We start from the raw sequence: 23,471 nt of genomic DNA on the forward strand, positions 1-23,471 counted from the left end.
AGAGGTACACAGAGGCCATGTGAATGAGGCCTAATTATTTAATAATCCCTCCACAATCTAAAAATAGGATTTTTAATACAGCTTACCTGTAAAATCCTTTTCTTGGGAATAAATCACCGGACACAGAGCCTTAATTACTTAATGGGTTATGTAGTCACCACAGGTGATTGGACACTGGCAAACCCAATTAAAATTGGGTTCCTCCCCTATATAACCCCTCCCAAACGGAGAGTATCTCAGTTTTGTAGCCAAGCAATAAGTGTTCCACGTTAACTCCGCAGAGGGGTGGGAGCTCTGTGTCCCATGATGTATTCCCAAGAAAAGGATTTTACAGGTAAGCTGTATTAAAAATCCTATTTTCTTGGCATACATCACGGGACACAGAGCCTTAATTACTTAATGGGATGTCCCATAGCAATGCTAAAATTTGAGGGGAGGGAGACACAGATCAGAATAAGACCGCCATAAAGCCAGAGGATCTATACTGCTGCCTGCAGCACACTATGCCCGAAGGCGGCATCCTCGTAACCTCTCACATCTACCTGGTAGAATTTAGTAAATGTATGGACCGAAGACCAAATAGCAGCCTTACAGATCTAAGCCATGGAAGCCTGATGATGCACTGCCCATGAAGCACCAACTGCTCTCGTTGAGTGCGCTTTCACCTGAAAAGGAGGGATCTTCTTTTCTAAACCATAGGCCTGAATAATGACTTGTCGAATCCACCTTGCAATAGTGGATTTTGACGCTGTCTGGTCCTTCTTTGGGCTTTGTGGCAGAATGAATAGACAATCAGTCTTCCTTATCTGAGCCGTAGCTTGCAGATAAACCTTTACCGCTCTTACAAAATCTAGAGAGTGTAGACTCTCTTCCTCCACAGACTGCTGATCTGGAAAGAAAGACGGTAGGACTATATCTTGGTTCAGATGAAAACCTGAAACCACCTTAGGTAAGAAATTCGGATGAGGACGCAGCACCATCCTGTCTTCATGAATAATCATATACAGTTTTTTACATGAAAGAGCCGCCAATTACGATACCCTCCTAGCTGAGGATATGGCTACAAGAAAAAACTGTTTCTGTGTCAACAGACTTAGAGAAACCTGGTGTAAAGGTTCAAAAGGTAGCTTCTGTAAGACAGATAACACCAAATTCAAATCCCATGGGCACACGGGAGACTTATAGCTGGATTCACGTAGATGAGCCTAACGTTAGGCAGGCGTAGCGTATCTCATATACGCTACGCCGCCGTAAGTTAGAGAGGCAAGTGCTGTATTCACAAAGCACTTGCGTCCTAAGTTACAGCGGCGTAGCGTAAATGTGCCGGCCTAAGCGCGCCTAATTCAAATTGTGAAGAGGTGGGCGTGTTTTATGCTAATGAATCGTGACCCGACGTGATTGACGTTTTGAAAGAACGGCGCATGCGCCGTCCGTGGACATATCCTAGTGCGCATGCTCCAAATTACGCCGCAAAGACTTATTGGTTTCGACGTGAACGTAAATTACGCCCAGCCACATTCACGGACGACTTACGCAAACAACGTAAAAATTAAAAAATTTGACGCGGTTCCGACGTCCATACTTAACATTGGCTGCGCCATCTTTTTCGTGGAATAACTTTAGGCCTGAAAACGCCTTACGTAAACGGCGTATCTTTACTGCGACGGGCAAGCGTACGTTCGTGAATAGGCGTATCTCGCTATTTACGCATTCTAGGCGTAAATCAGCATACATGCCCCTAGCAGCCGGCCTAAATAGACAGCTAAGATATGACGGCGCCCGCGGTCGTATCTTAGCTAGATTTAAGTGTATCTCAATTTGAGAATACACTTAAATTTACGACGGCGCAGATTCAGAGTTACGACGGCGTATCTACTGATACGCCAGTGTAACTCTCTCTGAATCTGGCTATTAATCGGCAGATGTACACAGGGTCGTTTATAGTCGTTCCTAGGCAGTTGAGTTTAGAAGAATTTTTTGTAACGCAAAAAAATGCATTCAGGACAGAATCTTCAGAGGCATTTGAAATGCCAAATGCCTGTAACAGATTGAAAATGTGTGTAAACGCAGTAACTTGTGTTGAGACGCGTTTCGTTTACAGGTATTTTTCATTTTTGACCATTCGAAAAAAATAATATATGTATATATATATATATATATATATATATATATATATATTTTTTTTTTAATTGCTTCTAAAAGCAAACGTGGCAAAATGCTGCTAAACGTGGCATTTAAACGTGAAAAAATGCTGCTAAACTGTACATTTTTAAACGTCGGTTAGTATCTGTCAAGTTAAATTATTCAGGAGGGGTTGTAAAACGTCCCATGTACATGAAGCCTTACCTCTGTAGAGCCTTTTTTGCTAAATCATATGCATGTATGTGTTTTCTTCATGTGCATATGGAATGGGCTTAATGACCTTATTGTATCCCTTTTTTTTTACTATTTTTACATTGCTGGAGTAACCAACATTTCCTGTGTCTTGTTATATTGTTTTTCTTTTTAAAGTAGAATCCTAACATACAGTTGTGGCTAAAAGTTTTGAGAATGACACAAATATTAGTTTTCACAAAGTTTGCTGCTAAACTGCTTTTAGATCTTTGTTTCAGTTGTTTCTGTGATGTAGTGAAATATAATTACACGCACTTCATACGTTTCAAAGGCTTTTTTCGACAATTACATGACATTTTTTTGCAAAGAGTCAGTATTTGCAGTGTTGGCCCTTCTTTTTCAGGACCTCTGCAATTCGACTGGGCATGCTCTTAATCAACTTCTGGGCCAATTCCTGACTTTCATAATCACTTCTTGGAGTTTGTCAGAATTAGTGGGTTTTTGTTTGTCCACCCGCCTCTTGAGGATTGACCACAAGTTCTCAATGGGATTAAGATCTGGGGAGTTTCCAGGCCATGGACCCAAAATGTCAACGTTTTGGTCCCCGAGCCACTTAGTTATCACTTTTGCCTTATGGCACGGTGCTCCATCGTGCTGGAAAATGCATTGTTCTTCACCAAACTGTTGTTGGATTGTTGGAAGAAGTTGCTGTTGGAGGGTGTTTTGGTACCATTCTTTATTCATGGCTGTGTTTTTGGGCAAAATTGTGAGTGAGCCCACTCCCTTGGATGAGAAGCAACCCCACACATGAATGGTCTCAGGATGCTTTACTGTTGGCATGACACAGAACTGATGGTAGCGCTCACCTTTTCTTCTCCGGACAAGCCTTTTTCCTGATGCCCCAAACAATCGGAAAGAGGCTTCATCGGAGAATATGACTTTGCCCCAGTCCTCAGCAGTCCATTCACCATATTTTCTGCAGAAGATCAATCTGTCCCTTACTTTTTTTTTTTTACTATTTTTACATTGCTGGAGTAACCAAAATTTCCTGTGTCTTGTTATATTGTTTTTCTTTTTAAAGTAGAATCCTAACACATACAGTCCTTGGTGTACCTTACCTGGATATTTGGTAGAAAATACCATTGAGCAGCAGTGTAAGCTTTCCATTTAGTTCGGAGATTGCACTTGCTGGGTTTGTATACATCTGCACGCTTATCAAAACCTGTATTGCTAGTACATGTACATGACCTTCATAGTGATTTCTTCCTGCTCTTCTGCATTTCTTTTACCTGCATCTGGCCTATTCTTTCTTTACTAAACAAAAAAAGTTAACTATTTCCTTTCTTCTATCTTGTTGCAGACGTAACACAGTCTCTGTCAGGTTTTATTACTGTCTGTGTCCCGGCTACTTGTCCTGGTACCTACTATCACTGGGACTGAAAGAGAAACATTTCTTTTGTCTCCAGAGGAGAAATAGAGGGGGTGCATCCTTTCTGGTCATACTTCATATTCCCATCGCACACATTCCTGGAAGTGCTCTCAAATTAGTGTGCTGCAGCAACAACCAGCTGGAAACTGGTTCAAATCACAATGTAGATATTTGCCAGCACACCATGGAACGATGTGAATAGCGTCCAAACGGATGATTTATTGCATGATCACAACACGAGAAGATTTATCACATGCCTGACGAAGGGGTCCTGCGTGACTCTGAAACGTTGCACTCTCCTTGTGTTGTGATCATGCAATAAATCATCCGTTTGGACGCTATTCACGTCGTTCCATGGTGTGCTGGCAAACATCAACATCCTTTCTAGTGACACCTGTCCAAAAGGGGGTGTACCTTGCTTCCTTTTGTGTGTATGGGACAGGAGGAAGTGCAGGAAAAATTCTTGAATAGGACAGTTACATAGTTTGTCAAGCTTAAAAAACACACAATCCAGTTCAGCCAAAAAATAAATAAATAAATAGAAAACCTCCATATACATAACTTTATACCCACAATTAAGGCAAAACTATAAAGTTTGGTCTGGTTTGCTCCAATGGGTGAAAATAATTCCTTTCTGACCCCTAAAGGCAATCAGCTATTCCAAATGATAGAAAAAAAAAGTAAAATAAAGAATCTTTATTGTAAAAAAAACAAAAAACAGAAGCTATGTAACGAGAAGCGTATCTCTGATTTGAGAACTGGTAATTTAAAGCAGAACTCCAGACAAACAGATCAATACACTAATCTATTGGATTGTAAGCTCTTCTGAGCAGGGCCCTCTTATACCTCTTGTATTTTTTTATTGTATTATAACTGTATTGTCTCCTTTTTATCTTGTAAAGCTCTACTGTTGGCGCTATATAAATCCTGTATAATAATAATAATAATAATACTCTATAATTACATTTTGTTTTACTGTATTACCTGTTAATGTAAGTGATCTTTTTCTCTGTCCTGTTAGCATGGAGGTTCTGTTGATCCTGAAAGTAGGATCTGCCCCCCCCCCCCATGTTCTTCTCCGACCCCCTTCGTGTCTTCTTCCGCCCCCCCCCCCCCTCCCCGGCGGTCGGCTCCCTCCTCTCCTTTTCCACCGGATGCTGGGGGAGATTTGTCAGGATGGAGAGCAGAGGAAGAGACCGGCCAATATGTCATTTACCGGTCCCTTCCTTTTCTGAATGGGACATAGAGAGCATTCGCTACGAATCGCTCATGTGTCCTGTGATAACTGAGCATAGTAAACTGTGTGTTACTATGCTTCCGTTTATGAATGGACAGGAGCCTCTGTCTCCTCTCCATTCATCTTCAATGCTGAGAAAGTGACTGGGGAATCTGTGTCCTCAGTCCCTTTCTCTGTCTCAAAGGGGAGATATCAGGGGTCTGTTTAGACCCCCTATATCTCACTAAAGTCCCAAACACAGGGCTGATTAAAAAAATGCAAAACATAATTGTAAAATATATAAAAAAAATGTAAATAAAAACTACTGACGCCACACCCCCCTGCCCTACCAACACCTTGTCATCTTTTCATTTATTCCCTTGTACTGAATGTGTTCTACTTTCCTCAAAATATAGATAATTATTGAGGCTCGTACATGCTTAATTTTCCTTGGTGACAATAGTTGTTAAACAGTTGTCATGGGGATAAAAGGCTGCCTGTCCCTGATATAAACTACAAATCAACCAGGCAATGCATGTCTGACTAGATTTACTCCCTAATAAGCATAGACCAGATTCTCAATGTTCATCCTCCTCCTCACTTCTCCTGTTGACAACACTCTGTGGGTGATGGGATATGTAGTGGAGACATGTGGTTGAATTTGAAAGTGTTACCCTAGGATTGCCACCTGTCCGGAATTCACCCGGACAGTCCGTGTTTTAAATCATGTGTCCTGGCAGGACAGAAATGTGTCTCGGAACAGGGCTTGACAGGAGAGTGAGGGGGCACTATGTGCGCCACATTACTATTCTTCTAGGAGTGTCAGAAGGTGTGCCAAGTCTATTATCCTATAGTGTATACTAAGAAAAAAAAAAATTGGCTGTGCGCCTCTAAAATGTTTGGGTTTGGCTACCCTAGTGCACCGTGACTGAAATGTGGGCACATGATACAGGAAATACAGATTGTGCACAGAAGTAAGTTTTTCACAAACAAAATACCATGTTTGTAATATGTTTGGAGAAATCTTTATTGAAGTAAAGGGAGAATTTAGTGCACTAATCTGAATTTTGCGAGGAATGTTTACTTCTGCTTTAGGCTGCACTTCAGGCCTGCTGCAGTTGTCACGGTAACTACAACTTTGGCCAGCAGGTGGCAGCACACTGCAAAGCATTCACAGCAATACAAGCGCATTCTGACAGAGATTTACATCCTGAGGGAGGACTCCAGACTCCAGACTCCATTCGTAAAAGAGAATAAAAAATATAGAAAGTGAGTAAAAATCTCAGAGAGGGATGCAGGTGATATGAATTTGTCGTATACTAGTAAACCTAAAATCAGTAATTTTATTTCTAAAATCAACAATACATAATTCAAATTTTTAAAACTCGCTCTACCTGTACCATAACCAGCTGACTGACTCTGGTGGAGTGAAGAGGCGCATTGCTATATGTCAACATTTTAGTATGATTTATGCAATGGTTGTGTACAAGAAATGTACCCATCGACATATGCTATCCACCCTCGGGCCTCGTTGTTTCCCATAAACCCTGACAGCCATGAAGATGTATGTGACTGAAGGAGGAGGGGTGCGGAGCCAGGCGCAGGAGGCTGGAAAGCATTTAGACTAGGGTGACCAGACATCCCCAGTTTCAGGGGACAGTCCCCTGATTAAGGACACTGTCCCCGGACCAAGTCTGTCCCTGGTTTTGTCCCCAGATTGGATTTAATAGGGGGCAGGGGCAATTTAAAAGACAATCAGTGCAGAATTAAAATAAAAAAATTAGAATTACACCCCCCCCGCTCCACTGTGCCTACTAGCATAGGGGGGTTGTATTTTTCCCATTATCTGTGCCCCTTTCTGATGATCATGTGCTGGTCGGAGCGGAGGGAATATTTATTCAGTTTCGGGCGCATGCCCATTCAGCTTCGCTCGCATGTTCTTCTGCCTTGGCTCAAATTCTGGCCAGCCACCTGCCTATCTCCTTGCCTTCCCTAATCTTCCTCCGCTCCCCATCCAGTAGTAGCCGGGGCCTGAAGAGTTGAAGAGTAATGCCACGTACAGACGGTCGTTTTATGCGATGTAAAAAAACGACGTTTTTAAAAACGTCAATTTCATTGACCGTGTGTGGGGGAAAACTTCGCTTTATGTCTTGTAAAAAACGACAAAAAAAAAAATTGAAGCATGCTTCAATTTTATGTGTCGTTTTTCACTTCACAGAAATTGACCGTGTGTAGCAAAAAACGACGTTTCAAACGACGTTTTTACACCCGCGCATGCCCAGAAGCTAGTTATGAAGCGAGCCTCAATGGAAAAAACGTGGTGAACGTAACCTCGCTTTGCTAGAGCATTGTGAAAAAACGATGGTGTGTAGGCAACGTAGTTTTTGAAAATTGAAGTTTCAAAAACGTTGTTGTTTACTTCACAGAAAATGTCGTTTTTTTTTACATCGCATAAAACGACCGTCTGTACGCGGCATAAGACTTGAGAGGCTGTGAGGCGGCCGGCGATGGGCATAGAGTCGCTGATTGTTGCCATTACTAGTAAAGAAAAAATATGTCCCCAGATTTAATTTTAAAAATCTGGTCACCTTAATTTAGACCCCTTTCACACTGGAGCCGCCACAGCGTTAGCGGTAAAGTGCCGCTCGTTTTAGTGGCACTTTACTGCTGTTTAAGCGGCACTTCTTTGGCCACTGGCAACCGAAGAAGGGGTTAAAAGCGCCCATGTTGCAGCGCTTCGAATCGCTTTTCAGGTGGTCATTTCAATGGGTAGGGTGTTTTAGGGTATACAACGCTCCCAAACCGCCCCAAAGATGATGCTTGCAGGACTTTTCCTAATGTCCTGTAAGCGCCCCGCCCCAGTGTGAAAAGTCACACTGAAATGAACGGAAGGTGGTTTTCAGGCGCTTTACAGGCGCTATTTCTATCGCTAAAACGCCTGAAAACCGCCTCAGTGTGAAAGGGGTTTTAGAGCTCTTGCACACAGGCCAGCTGAGCCCGTTCAGCATAATTGTAGCCAAATCTCCTCTGCCCTGACAATCCTGGTGTACACATGCCACGCAGGAGTTATACCCCCTGTCACACTCAGCAGGCACTACCCATTCAAGAGAATGGGGCAACGCTGCAACCAGCCCAGCATTACAATGCCTCCTCACCACCTGCCAAATGCTTTCTGAAGACCAATGCAAACCTGGATCGCTCTTCAAAGAGGAAAACAAGTGTAAACAAAGTCCTATGAACGGCGCTTGTAGAAATATGTACCGTATATACTCGAGTATAAGCCATTTTTCAGCCCTTTTTTTTTAGGCTCAAAATGCCCCCCCTTGGCTTATACTCAAGTCTGTGTACCTGAGTGACCATGACATGCATATTCAGACGGTGGGCGTGCAGTGGTAAAAAGTCACGCCTGAACACAGTGTATGCTGGGAAACTGAGTGCTCTGCCTATCACGGAACAGGACGAGGAGGAGGCGCAACTTTTTAACACTGCACGCCCACCGTCTGAATATGCATGTCACGGAAAATCAGGTACACAGATCGGCAAAGTAAGGTCAGGCTGCAATGGGCACAGTGAGGTCAGGCTGCGATGGGCACAGTGAGGTCAGGCTGCGATGGGCACAGTGAGGTCAAGCTTTGATGGGCACAGTGAGGGCACAGTGAGGTCAGGCTGCAATGGGCACATTTTTTTGTGGTAAAATTAGGTGCCTTGGCTTATATTCGGGTCGGTTTATACTCGAGTATATACGGTACATAAAACATAATAGGGAGAATTCAATAAAGCTGTTGCCACACTTTTCTGGCGTTAATTCCTCTTGTTAATGTATTGCACCACATTCAAAATAAAATGGCAACAGTTCATATTTTAGGAAAAGGGAGCTTATTAAAGTGTTAAACCCAGGACCCTGCATTCACTATATCTGAGCTATAGTACACAGAACATGGAAATGCAATTATTTTAGTAAATATAAACAGCTAAATACCTTTTCTCAACAGCAGTATATAGCAGTCTTGTGAATTATATCAGTGTCCAGATGAGCACTGGTTAAATCTTGTAGGAGGGTTTTTCATTCTCCTCTGATTGTCCTATGAGGTTGCATGACCTCTGACCCTGTGTCTGGACAGTGCTGATTGGCCCTGAGCTGATCACATGCACCCTCCCAAGAAAAAAAAAAACTCTCTAGCAATACATATCAAACTGAGAATGTGCAGAGTGCCTCCATGGCTATGTTCTGTCAGCAGATTGATTGGGGATAGTGGAAGAAGGGGAGGATCAGAGAAGACAGGATCAAGCAGCCTGTTTACACAGAGGATTAACCCCTTAGGTTCCACAGTGAGTATAATAAGCATGCTTTTTTGTATATACACACTGAATTTACTGTTGCCTGTTTAGTCTCACTTTAAGAGCAGCTCTCTTTTGGCGTACAGAGAGAGAAACTGGTGCAGACATATTTTGCGAAAGTGTCTAACGTGCATTAGAAAAGTGGTGAATCGTGTGCCAAATTCAAGTACAAAATGTACAGGTACATGGATTTGGAATATTATGCAGCACTTTTAGAAGACATGAGAGATACTCTCACAAAATGTGTCTCTGCCGATCTTTATGAATCTCAAGGGCCATGTGTTTACCAGCGTCAGGAAAACTGGAAGCAGCTAAAATGTATATAAGGCGTATACTGTACTGTCTCTGTCCAGTGTGCAACTGCCACCTAAAACCCCCTGACATTACCACACAATGGCAATTTAATGAAACCTGTCAGTCATTTTAAAACTTTGCCCAGGTTCACACTGAGCTGCGGGAATCAAGCCGTGTGAGTTCAGCTGAACTCGCGTGATTTCACTTCCGCATGTCAGTCCCAATTTCGGCCACGATTTCAGAGACATCTGTTACAGGTTTCTGCACAGATGTTAATGTAAACTTTTTGAAATCGATGCAACGCTGCAGATGCAGAGAGGGGCTTGTCATCCGCTGGCTCAGCGGAGATCAGCGGAGTCCGCCTCGTGTGAAAGGAGCCTAAGCATGGCAGAACAGTGAATCTAAATCAAAAAGCTGTTCAGAGGTGCAAGCGGAGGGCAGTGTACACTCCCGGAGAGAAGAGAACGATGCCTGGTGCTGGGACAAGGTAACTCCAGTACACATCTGCAGGAGGTACAACAGCAGTGTCCACCCAGTGACTGGAGAAGGAGGATGCTCAACCAGCAAGAAGTGGTAAATAGAATGGCAATGGTGGATGGAGTGGCAAAGGGAAAGCAGATTAGGAAATAGACAGTCACATTTTCACATATACTATATGCGTGTTTGAAAATGTTTAGTGAAAATGATAATACATTAAACAAGATCCCATGGATGATGGAACTGCTTCATTCCAGTCTTTAGTAAATCAAATGCGTGATATTTAAATATATCTTTCTACTAGATGGCTGATCCAGAACCTGATAAGCCAAGCGGTGAAGATGTGCTAAAGATACTGCAAGATCTGAATAGGGATCTGGAACAGTTGTTAGAGCAAATGGAGAAGGTATCAGGTAACATATATAAGCCGAGTAGGTCAATGCTTGAAAAATAATCATTAAATGTCATTACTTAACACAGAACATAATCATTGAAAGAAATTGTGGAGCAGTGTATTATTATTTTCATCAGATACTTGTAATATAGAATAAAGATTTAATAATGGCCCAGATATTGCCAAAGAATGCTTACTGACTGCTTACCATCTTAGAACTATAGTCCACTTGAGTAGAGCGATGTTTTTCTTGTCCTGGAAAGTACAGCACACACCGCACTCCACCTTGCAATTTGGAAGATGGCACCTTTGCATCTGTTACTTGACCATCTCTATTGCTCATAGATGAGCAGATATTTCCCAGAAAACAATGAAGCAGCTCTCTACTCACTGAAGAAAGTGTTGTGGTCCACCACAATCTACTTTGCAATTTGTCCAGTGGTACCTGTATCATTAGTTATTATTTTCTTCTCATTTAAAAGAGGGAAGGATATAACACACCAGAGAGTTTCCAACAAACACTTATTATAAGGGTGTGCGGCACTACCGCTAAATAAAGTGCTCAAAGGAACTCATAAAATAATAATAATAAAGTGCTCAGTGACCTTACTCCAAATATGTAAACTGCTCACATACTGTAAATTCATATACAAAAGATCACATAATGAGATATGATACATAAAAAACATATGTGCTGCATGCTTGTGAATAAGTTCAAATAAACAAAATAAATACCGTATTTATCGGCGTATAACACGCACAGGCGTATAACACGCACCCTAACTTTAAGATGGAAGTTTCAGGAAAAAAACTTTCCACAGCACCCTGCGTATAACACACAGGCACAGTTTACCCTCTATTTTCAGGGTAAAAAATTGTGTGTTATACGCCAATAAATACCGTATATAAAGTTCATATGCTTAAAAAAAAAGGGGCTTAGTGCTACAAAATTCATAAATCCAGTGCTTCAAGTGCAAAACTCCTTTGTTTCCACACTTGCCAGAGCAATGTAATATCAACGCTTTGCATAAGACCAAACAGCTTCTCCTTTAACTGTCCCTGTTCTAATTTGGATGGGCAAAGTTTCCTCTATATCATTAGTACGCGATAGGTACGTGTACAGGGAAATATAAATCGGGCAGTATCCCAAATCGTAATTCCATTTATTACATAGTTACATATAGGTAGTCACGTTGAAAAAAGACATAAGTCCATCAAGTTCAACCCAAAAAATAATAATACAATCCCATATACACAAACCTATACCCACAGTTGATCCAGAGGAAGGCAAAAAAAAACAGCAAAGCATGATCCAATTTGCTACAGCAGGGGAAAAAATTCCTTCCTGATCCCCCGAGAGGCAATCAGATTTTCCCTGGATCACTTTTACCTATAAATGTTAGTACCCAGTTATATTATGTACATATAGGAAATAATCCAGGCCAAATTACAATATAATAAAAAATATACAAGTAGCTACTCACAATATAAAAATGCTTGCATTACACAAGCTTTATGAGCATATACATCCAGCAAACAATCTGCGTTCCACGGTCCGGAACCCCACAGATGTAAGTGACGCCAGCAAGCCTTGCCGAAGCTTGCTGGCATCGCTTCCGTCTGTATGGATTCCGTCTGTATGGTTCTGCCTGTATGGATTGCGCCTGTATGGATTCCACCTGTATGGTTCCATCTGTATGGTTCCGGACCATGGAATGCAGAATGTTTGCCGGGTGTGTATATGCTCACTACTGTATCAGGGAAGAGAAAGCGCATGTAAGGGGGTTTGAATCAGAGAAAGAGCTCACTAATGTGATGGTGAAGGTGAGCAGTGATAGCTGGGCCTCTCTTAGCAACGTTCTGGGAGTTTTCCAGTCAGGCTTCATGAGGTAAATGGCCTATACCTATAGCAGTTTTGGTCATTGTTTTCATCCATGTCCCTTATCTGCATTGGCAGTAAAGGTGAACTATGCCTTTAAATCTCTGGCACTGTTGTTAAAACGTGTGAAAAATGCTGCAGTAGAGTTGCCAACTCTCAACATTGCCTTTTTCTAAACGGTGTTAATTATTTTTAGAGAGATACTCCCAAAATAAACTCACGTCCAAAGGGATGCAGATCCTGCAACTTTCCTCATTAAAGCCCTGCAGGTACAACAACTAATTGATAATTACGAACCCAATCCCATACAGATTCACTCAACATGGACACAGACAAACATCCATTTTTTCAGAATAACAAAAGGTAGGAATCCGCAACAAAATTTGTTAAAATCCCTGCAATGTACAGAGGGGAATGTTTTTTCTCAACAAAAGTGGGGTAACTCTTTAGTAACAGTGAATTGCTGCATACCAAAGCATTATTTCTTATTGACACAAATATTCTTTAAATATAGTCTGGCAAAAAACTATTATTTTCATTGATAAACGAAGAACTCTATGTTTGCATATTGTAAAATTGAATTCACCAAAAACATGTACTTTATGTAAGTAGCACTGCATAAATCAATGTGCATCTTGTGCTTACTATTAGCTGACACTACATGGATGGCTTATGACATGTTGACCACACGCAACAATCCCGCCATGGATGAACAAATGAAGAGACTCAATGAAGCCTTTCAGAAATGCCTGATCGAGGTGGATACAACCTGGAAGGAGATGCTAGAGCAAGCCAAACAAGCACTGTAGTCAGAATGCTGTAATGACAATACCTCTGTTTTTTTTCTCAAAAATGCATCATTTATATTTAGCAAATCCATGACTCAAAAGGATTTAAAGTTTATTCAATTGCTTTAAAGTTTACACACTTGACAATATGCCACTACAGACAGGTAGAATGAAATAAAATTGTTTGAATTGATAAAGGTAAGAAAGCGTCATGAATTTGTCTGCTACTCTATATTAACCTTGTTATACAAGAATAAAGATCCCTTTACCTAGATAGATTGAAATATTCATGAATATTAATATGAGTGTGACCGGTCCATTACAGTGGCTTTGTATGGAGCCCCAGTGGCATGCTCCAGGCACAGTCTAAGCCAGTGTTTCTCATCCTTTTTTCAGACAAGGCACCCTTTAAAATTATGGACAATCTGAAGGCACCCTACAAATTATGAACAGTCTTGATACACCCTTTAAAATGATGGACAGTCTAGAGGCACCCCATTCTAAAATGTAAAATATTCTAACAGTTTTACATAATGCAGCAACATCCACACACAAAGGACACCCAACGTTAGAGGTGATTTATTCTTCCAAAGCAAATACCCTTGCAAACTGATACTGACTAGTATTCCAATGTTTCTCTTCTCCCTCAATTTCTCTCCATCACTCAGCAAATGTGACCCCGAAGCTGATGGAGAGAGGCAAGGGAGGGTGAAACAATGATGCTATGCAGACAACTAACATCCTCCTTATCAACTGATGATGTCATTGGTTAGGAGGTCGGCAGATAGAAGGTCGTAATGGTACACAATAAAAACCTGTGTCTTTGTGTAACTATAAAAAAAGTATATATGAAGGGTGCTCCGGATATCAGGACCTAGCAAATGAAGTCTGTTTTGGAAGGGATAGACTTCAGGCCACACTCACAGAGACAAGCGAACTCTAATGATAAACAGAAAAACAAAGGCGCCTCTAAGTGCAGAAATAAACACTTTTTAATATCCCCAAGAGGATTAAAAAACACAAGATAGAAGATGAAAAGGAGCATGTAGTAAGTGTATCCAGGTGATGTTCTGATGTTTACAGGAAGGTCCCAGTATGTAATACTTCCAATAGGATCCAGGAAACAACAGCCGATGGACACTGCAGGCTCTGGAGACACAATAACGCTGTCTGGGTCAGTGTGGAGTATGGAGCCCGGAAACGACGTCAGCGGAAGCGGGACGAAAACCAGCATGGAACACAAACAGGAAGTTTGTCATCAGAAATGGACGTGTTTTGGAACTGCTTATTGGCTCCTTCTTCAGCCAATGACTGAAGAAGGAACCAATTAGCAGTTCCGAAACTCCTGGGTGGCTGTTGTAAAGGGTTAGATCTTCTTTTGTGAGTCTCTTGCTTCTGTTCTCATGTGGCTGGAGCTCCAGCACAACCCTCTCTGTAAAGCAGCTGGAGATTATATATTTAAGGCTTATCTCTGTACTCTTCCCATGCAGACCCCAAAACTTTTATAACAGCACAGGGAGAGAGGAAGACCCCAGAAAGAGCGTGAATTGCAGAACTAGCATTAACCTTGCCCTAACCTGGGAAGACTAGCTAGTTTACTAACATGGTATATTCCCTTTGTAGGCAGCTGCCTACAGCCTGCCTACAGATTTTTGGCTTGCTTATATTGCAAAACGTGTTCAAGCTGGCCAACTGCGTCAAAGTAATCCCTCTCTGGCCAGTCCCTACGCTACTAAACAAAATACCTTATTGCTTATAGCATACTTGAGGGGCCATACAATGCCGATATGGAGCACATTCACAGAGGAGAGCTAAAGACTCAGGTCTGGTCAATGACTTGCACTATGCAATAGAAAGGAACATATGCCTGTGCTTAAATTCGAAAACAATATACATATATACATATAGTGCTACTCCCGTAGGAGCCGAAGGATTACTGTCCAGGTCTTTCCCATAGGTTTTGCTCTGCAGTCAGACACGTAGGCTCATTCACACGTTTCTTCAATAATGAGTCTGGTTGTTTTTGTGGTTTTTATTTTGGAGAACTTGGATAGGGTTGAGGATAATGGTGGAATACTCCAAAAACAAGAACCATGTACAACTGAAGAGTTACTGTGGGTATTCTTTGGAATAAAAATAAATAGTATTGAAAAATAATCCTATGAATAACCAAGATCTTACCCCCCCCCCAATGTCTCCCATCCAAAAGGACCAGGATACATGCTACTGAGCAATAGAATGGCGGCCATCTTTGATGCTGGTATTCCATGTTGCTGTACCATGTGATATGCTGTGTTACTTCTGGACATTTTTAAATGCTTAAAATTTTAAAAAAATCCTTTTTATGGGTGGTTTTACGCTATGTGGAGTGTATCTTTTACCATATGTGCATAGGTCTTGCTGAGTTAATTCCAAGTGGTGCAAGTTGTGTTTTTTTTGTTGCTATGGCCATTTGTATAGTGACTTTATTGCAATAATATAGAGTTAGGTTTAGTAACAGCATATGTTACAGAGGCTCTTCCCCCTCTAATGATATGTAAATAAGCTGAGACAGGAAGTTGTCGGCAGGATTTGAGGTATGCAGGAAATGGGTGGGAGGGGCTTGGGGAGCTTTTGGAAAGAAGCGTGTTCAGAACAGATGTGTTTGGAAGGACAAAGAGGAAGACATGGATGCGAGGAGCTCGAGAACTTTGTGAGTTGGACTCTGAACAAGGAACCATGAAGGACATTACATCCTGACCCCTAAGTTGAGTAACTGTTTTGTTTACTTAATGTGTACATATTGTACATGCTTATATTTGTAGGCATATTTTTGTAAGCTATGAGTTGTGTTGTATTGTGCATTCTACAGTTGTATGTGCAAAGCATTACAGATGTATATGATGACACCTGACAGCAAAATTCCTAGTGCCTCTGTGGATGTGCGGAGGCTGGAGAAAGCTCCCTTTCCTGGGGGAACTTCACTATGTGCATATGACCACTCTTATATGGAGGGTCAAATTATTTGGTAAGCTTTGTGTGTGATCAATGGCACTTGAGAGACTTTAAAAGTGTTTGATGGTGACGGCCTGAGGAGCTCATCCTATTTTTCCATCACAGCTTGTGGGACTATTTTTATTCTGTCCTAGTGTATTTTCTGCTGTATATGCCTCTTTATTAATTCCTAGATTTAGGCACTTTGTTGATGTTGTTGTTTATTTCCACAATATCACAGTTTATGTAAAACATTTTGATTACACATATTGCTGTTAACAATAGACATTGGGGGAAAGACATATGACCACACCACCCTGAACGCGCCTAATATCACCTGATCTTAGAAGCTAAACAGGATTGGGCCTGGTTAGTAATTGGATGGGAGACATTGGGGGGTAAGATCTTGGTGATTCATAAGATCATTTTTCATTACTATTTATTTTTATTGTTTTGGTTTTGAAAAAAAGGATACATTTTACGGACTTTAATGTTATCAGAAGGAGACGGAGCAACCAACATTATATAAAAAGAATGTTATTACAAAATTTGTTAAAATAACATAGATAAAACCATTGAAACTCATGTTGTTCCTCTCCATGGAAATCTTTAGTAAAAGGCGAAAGATTTAATCGATCTGAAGAGAAACCAGAGTATATTGTTTTGGTTTTGAGTTTGTGAGTGCTGCACTTGTTATATACCTAGATCTGTTGGGCCGAGCATCTAGGCATAGTGTCAGCAGCTAATATATACATAGATTAACCTGAGTGCAGATATTTCACTTCTACTTTCATTCTTCAGGATAAGCTCTGTTTGAAGTCAGGGCTTGAAACAAACAGTAGACTTCAGCTTAGTAGTAGTAGTTAGAGCCTCAAGAGCAGAGTCCCTTTAACAAGGGGTTTAGGTGGACAAAGCTCTTCAGGACATCAGCCGGTGTCCCCTTTAAATAGACTCATGGCCAACATTGTAGTGCCAGAGGGGTAGCTAAAGCACGAAGGTCCCAAAGATCTCTAAAGTGTCTGTACTCACAAGGCATAAAGACAGCTGGTAGCCTCCATCCAACTTCCAAGTGAAACCTTCCTGTGATACCAGATAGATCTCCAGTGGACAGCTCCCTTCAGTCAGCTCCCTTTAGCTCCTGGGTCTCAGCATTGCAGCTGAGACCCACCTGAGGTATCACCAAAATCAGTTTCCACCTGGGAGGGCAATGTGCCCCCAAGCTGCACTAATCCAACCTGGGAAAAGACCCAGTGCTCAGTATGCTCACTGATTATGTAGTTACGCAGCAGGCCATCAGAGCCACCTTCTCTGGGAAAGGCCAGGGCTGTTTTAATATTCATGCTGCCATCTGCATAGCTTCACACCTATAATCCAGAAACGTCTCCAGTTCCCTGGATTTCGAGGATGCTATAGGCCAGTTTGGCAGCAGCTGAAGACACTGAGCAGACCTAACAAGCAGATTTCAGCTTCACTGATAAGTAAAGCAGAATATGCTTTTGCCTATCAAATCAATCACATCCACAGTGTGGCAACTAAATTTAAAACACAACTCATTGTAACTTATCTAAATCCTAGCACCTACCTAGGAGGGTGCTACGTACAGTATATAGTTAAAATACAAAAGGTGCTAAAGGAGTGTGATCAAATGTTTAACACTGAAGATTCTGAATTAATCCTCTCTTATACACCTTTACATATTTCTAGCAAACTTTTGAATAAAAATAGGGATTCTTGGACTGCATATATTGCAGCATATATCCAAGTAATCTCTCTCTTGTCAGTTCCTGTACTACTGCGTAAAATGACAAATATTTACTTGCTTATGGCATACTTTAATGTCCATATGGGGCAGACAGACACAGTTGAAGGGGAGATACAAAAAGCTTACATATAACAAAAAGTTTTTTTTCAGTGTTAAGTATGTGGTCACACCACTTTCGCACCTTGTGTTATATACAATATATATTGTATGTAAGCTTTTTGTCTGCTGACCTTTCTCCAATTTCTAGTGCACAAGTGCAGTTCCCTGTTTTAGCCAGCAGATGGTGGGGACGTACTTAAACAAAGGAGAAAGACTGTTCGGCGAGCTGATCACACATACAGAGGATTAGTGGCTGCTTACAGGTGTGCTGGAGCCATTGGTCCCTTTGATCCAACTAAGGTGCATTTTTTCTTGACTTCACTCATAGCGAATCTGGAAGATAATCTGCACATTCCCTGAAGGTGAGATGTATACATGCAAAAAGTGGGTAGGTCAAAGATATTTCTCCTTATGACACAATCCTGTCTTATGCAAGAATCCACATTCAGGCTTAAAAAAGTACGTAAAAAAAGGTAATCCCTCCAAAGTATGGATATGTCTGGTTGTTACCAGAACTAGTGTCTCCATTAAAAGATTTCCACTCTATTCTTGTTCTGGTGACAACTCAAAAAAAAAATTTTTTCTTTGACTCTTGGTGATAACAGTAAACAGGACAAATATAGAGGGTGAATCTCCCTAATGGGGAGTAAATGAAAACCTGACAGATGCTGTAATCCCCCTCCACCCTATTAAAAACTTGCCTTTAATTACATTTAGTATAGAATAGTTTAGTTATAGATAATTATATAATAACTTTTTTAGATTTGTCCCATTATTTATATTTCCCTGATGATTCTGAATTTTCCATCTTAATTAAAGTAGTCGTAAACCATCACATATACCCAGTGAAGTGAATAGCCTCCGATGATACACAGAGATTAAAACGGATGTCCGCTGAAAAAAAAAATATTAAAAGTCAGCAGCTACAAATTGCAGCTGCTGACTTTTAATATCGGCACACTTACCTGTCCTGGAGTCCAGCGCCGTCCGCAGAAAAAGACGAGCGATCGCTCGTCTCTCTGCTGACCCCCGACATCCTCGGTGAGGGAACCAGGAAGTGAAGCGATCCGGCTTCACTGCCCGGTTTCCTACGGCACATGCGCGAGTCACGCTGCGCCTGCTGACTGGCTCCCGCTGTGCTCTGGGAGCCGAGTGTTTCCCAGAACACAACGGGGGGGACGGGAGGTGACGTCCTTCCCGCAGACTGTGGCCAGAAGAAGACCTGTGTAAGGTGTCAAATGTGACACCGGAGGGGGGGAGGGTTCCGATCAGCAGGAGTTCCACTTTAGGATGGAGCTGCGCTTTAAACAAATCCTCCTACACCCTTCAAAAGGGCAGATTGTGTTAAAAATCTTTCTTCATCTGTCAGGAGCTCAAAGGATGGGGCGTAGATACTGCAGTTACAGTGTGTGAGAGCTGATTGGAGGAAAGGAACACACACCCCTTCACCCAGCAGAAGGGTGTGTTATGACTCTTGCCACACGCTGAGGATTCTAAAACATATAGGATAAGTAAAGCTAAACAAGGGGATATAGCTACATTTTTCATAAGTAGGCCTGCACAATTAGATTGATGTAAATTGGAGTATTAAAGCTCAACTCCTGGTAAAAAAAAAAATTAAATCCCCCCCATCCATCTCTCCGTCACAGTCATCCAAAAAAAACTCATCCAAAACAAATTTCTTTCTTACTTGATTCTGCTGTTATATTTTCCCCACTGGTGCCTCTTCTGCAAGTGGGACCAGTGTTTTGGCACTGCAGTTCAGGCCCGCCAAGACCAGTCTTATTGCCACCTCTCTTTGTGTTTTCATCATGCTGCTGCTGTAGTGTTCAGGACCCATAAGGACCCTGCAGCTGGAAAGCCATTGGGAAATGTCCATGTTACTGTTCAGCAGTACAGATATCTGTAGAATGACCTTCCTACTTTACAGAAAAGTAAAAAGAAGCTAAACAAAATATTCTCTGCACAACCCAATTAGTGCTTGATATAATTACATCAATGGTGCAATCCTATTTACAGGCATACCCCACTTTTAAGTACACAATGGGACCAGAGCATATATGTAAAACAAAAATGTACTTAAAATGGAGGTCCACCCTAAAAAAAAAAAAAAAAAGAAAATAGCCAAAAAGGCAAGGAAAAATTGATTTTTTTTTTATACTTACCAGAAATGGCTGTTACTAGGCAGATCTTCCTAACCTGCCCCTTCCTTGTCCGCAGTGCTTTTCGGTCTCATCCTCCTTTGCGTTGTCTTCTGGGGAATGGGACACGCTGACTTCTGGGAACTGTGTGTCTCTCAGAAGTCAGCCGCTCATCCACAGAGCGCTGTGTGACTCGCGCATGCGCAGTAGGAACCGGCAGTGAAGCCGCGAGGCTCCACTGCCTGTTTCCCTTAGCGAGGATGGCGGTGCCGGGACCCGGTCCAAGGGACGGATCAGCCTCAAGCGGCCGACATAGCGGGCAACCAGGTAAGTGTCCTTATTAAAAGTCGGCAGGTACAGTGTTTGTAGCTGCTGACTTTTTTTTTTTCTTTACGCCAGACCTCCGCTTTAAAAGTGAAACAATACCTTTTTTCACTTCTGGGGTGTCAGGGGCTGTAGAGGGGGGTCAGGGGCTGTAGTGGGGTGGGGTCAGGGAGTGTAGGGGAGGGGGTCAGGGAGTGTGTTTCCAAGTAGTGGGAAATCTGATCTATCCGTGCACGGATTACTCAGCTGCAGATTTAGCTTGAGAGCCACTTTACATACATTTGCGGGTATGTCCGTAATTGCAAGTGTACTTAAAGTGGGGTATGCCTGTACTCAAGTAACTAGTGTTGCTGCTCACACTGTATTGTGTTTCTCACATTCACCAATATGTATGTATGTATCAAATAGTGGCGCACAACTTAAATCTAAAATACAACTTCATATGCATCGATCTGTGAAAAAAATACAATAAAACAATAATAAAAAGAACATGAAACAATAATATGATTTTTTTCTTTTATAGGCTTCTCAATGGGATAGATGCAATCAGTACCAATGGATACAGTGATCATATTGAACAAAAAAATACATAAATAAATGCCCTTCATATACTATATACTAATATGTGTTTTACAGTCTTATGTTTCTACCCCTATTAAATCAATGAGTGAGTGCCACCACCCCTAACATGCTGCACTTGTACAACACAATATGCAACAACTCCTTGGCATATTCCAAGACTTTATATTGTGTCTTCCCACTCCTCTTGATGCGTAACTGCCAGTAAGTACCACCACCATTAACACCATACGCTTTCTCCATTAAGGGGTCTCATCCATCCATCAGGATGCTCCTAGGATTACCACCTGGACACCTCCTCCTCTTACACTGATACGGACAACAGCAATCCACGTACCACCACTAACTCCTCCGCTCAAAGGGAATACAAGCTCAACATGGTTAAAAAAATGGCACTTTATTACAACTCATATGCAATCCACTCTCATAATAAGTACACTAAAACCAGCAGTGCACCACCTTAAAAGCACTTATAAACATCCAGATACCTGCCCCATTTAAAGAGGAAGTAAACCAAAAAAAAAAATATCCTTAAAAAAAAAAACCCTGCAAGAGAAAGGCATAATGAGCTAGTATGCATAGCATACTAGCTTATTATGTGGAACTTACCTGAGATCGAAGCCTCCGAAGCGCTCCTCGTTCCCCTCCTCCGCCACCATGTCCCCTTGGAGCGTCTTCCTTGTATCGCCGCTCCGGCGCTGTGACTGGCCAGAGCGGCGATAACGTCACCGGCAGATCCCCGCGCATTCACGGGAATACGGCATTAACCCCCATTATCCCATTCACAAAAACAGTACGCTCAGTGCGCCTGTGCCATTATCTACGGCGCAGACATCAGTGCTGTGTTTTCAGCAAATATCTCCTTAACCGTGTAGGTTAAGGAGATATTTCTTGCACCTACAGGTAAGCCTTACTCTTGGCTTACCTGTAGGTGCAAGTTGTGTGGTTGGGTTTAAGATAGAGACCTTAGCATCACCAGTCAGTGTAATCTAGCAGCTAATTCCAGGCCTTTATTTGAACTGCCTCACCATCCCCATGACTTCCTCGAAGGAGGTGCAGCATGGTGATAGTGGAACTCATCAAGAAACTGTATAACGCATATTAATATATTTACATGGGCATCCGCAGGTAGGGGCAAGGGAGGGCACCTGCCCCCCAGGAATCATCAAGAAGGTTTAGTTGCCAGCTGATGTGTCCGCCATGGCCACCACTGACTTTTTTCTGAGTCAGCCGGCTGCTCTCTGTCCTGACACATCTGATGTCCCTCCCTCACCTCTGGCCCAATCATCGGATGAGATGGCTGGGCAGCTCGGGCATTTCGTCACTCCTCTTCAGCAGATGGCTGCCTGCCTATGTACATGTTGTGTAGATCCGGCCGGCGTCGCCCACTCAGTGCAGTTAGTAGCCGAGCCGCCGAGTGGTACGCTGCCATTGCCTACTCATCATCACAGGAAATCCTGACCTGAAGTGAGTGGCATATACAGTTGCAAGCAACAGAAGAAGAACCACAGGTAACAGCAGTTAGGAGGAGCATTTTGATTTATATATTGCTGGAAAGTTGGACAGCTATTACTGGAAAGATATGCCTGTGTATGTTAAAAGATAATTCATCTTCTTCACTTTGTATAGGCTATTTTCATCAAGATCAAAATATGGCCACAACAGATGTATTGCAAAACATTGCAATATAAAACGATGTGCATTCGCTAGTCTATATGTATATGGGCATGGACTGGTTGTACACCTGGCCTGAGTAACTTCTAATACAAAATAAAGCTGAATTATCTCTTATATAACACATATATCTTTCCAAATGGCATGCAATGACCTCGGCAGGAGTTGGATCCGACAGGTTTTGTAAAAAATGACATCCCTTTAAGAGGATGTAATTTTTGACGAAACGCGTCAACACGTCAACCAAAATTCCAGAAAAAACACATGGTACAAATGTTATAAATTAAGTTGCAGTTCAGTGACTAAAATGTAAAATTTGTATTTGATCCCCAAGCAAAACATGTCTTAGTACTTTGTGGAGAAACCCTTGTTGGCAAGCACAGAAGTAAGATGTTTCTTGTAATCAGGAGGGATTTTGGTCCACTCTTCTTTACAGATATTCTCTAAATCCTTAAGGTGCAAGATAAATCTGTAAGGTGAACTTACACAGGACACACTGCTCATCCCCCCCCAGTTCCGCTGACCTGCAGCGCGGCGGTCTCCCATTCTGAGCCCTGGTATAGCCACCTTTAGGGTTCCGGGACTAAGAAATCCCTGCAGCTTTAACTCTTCTTCTTCCCTGCTGAGAGGACATGATACACAGGTTCTGATTGGTCGGCGCCCCCCATGTGATGGCGCCGACCAATTAGAATGCTCCTAAACATCCCTACTGACAGGGTAAGATTCCTAAGCCCCGGAGCCGTGAGGCGGCTATACTGGACAGGAGATCG

The 23,471-nt window shown here is 42.1% G+C and overlaps 1 protein-coding gene and 1 non-coding gene across 2 annotated transcripts; one reads left to right on the forward strand and one right to left on the reverse strand.

Annotated features, from left to right (window-relative positions):
* The first annotated feature begins 6,170 nt into the window (after window positions 1-6,170).
* Window positions 6,171-13,407, forward strand: SYCE3 (synaptonemal complex central element protein 3). The gene is made up of 3 exons (XM_040322433.1): window positions 6,171-6,248; window positions 10,393-10,501; window positions 13,013-13,407. Exons 2-3 carry the CDS (start codon window positions 10,393-10,395, stop codon window positions 13,168-13,170), a joined length of 267 nt encoding a protein of 88 aa, XP_040178367.1. The 5' UTR covers window positions 6,171-6,248; the 3' UTR covers window positions 13,171-13,407.
* A 3,254-nt stretch (window positions 13,408-16,661) lies between these two features.
* LOC120912576 lies at window positions 16,662-16,779 on the reverse strand. The gene has a single exon (XR_005743110.1). It is a non-coding gene; the product is annotated as a U5 spliceosomal RNA (small nuclear RNA).
* Between the last annotated feature and the right edge of the window lie 6,692 nt (window positions 16,780-23,471).

This window comes from Rana temporaria, chromosome 8, assembly GCF_905171775.1.
Source record: "Rana temporaria chromosome 8, aRanTem1.1, whole genome shotgun sequence".
NCBI lineage: Eukaryota > Metazoa > Chordata > Amphibia > Anura > Ranidae > Rana > Rana temporaria.

Excerpts from the sequence above, each read along its gene's own strand:
- SYCE3 (XM_040322433.1), top strand. The coding sequence starts at position 10,393 with ATGGCTGATCCAGAACCTGATAAGCCAAGCGGTGAAGATGTGCTAAAG. Across the intron at positions 10,502-13,012 it reads GCAAATGGAGAAGGTATCAG|CTGACACTACATGGATGGCT; the intron begins GTAACATATATA and ends GCTTACTATTAG.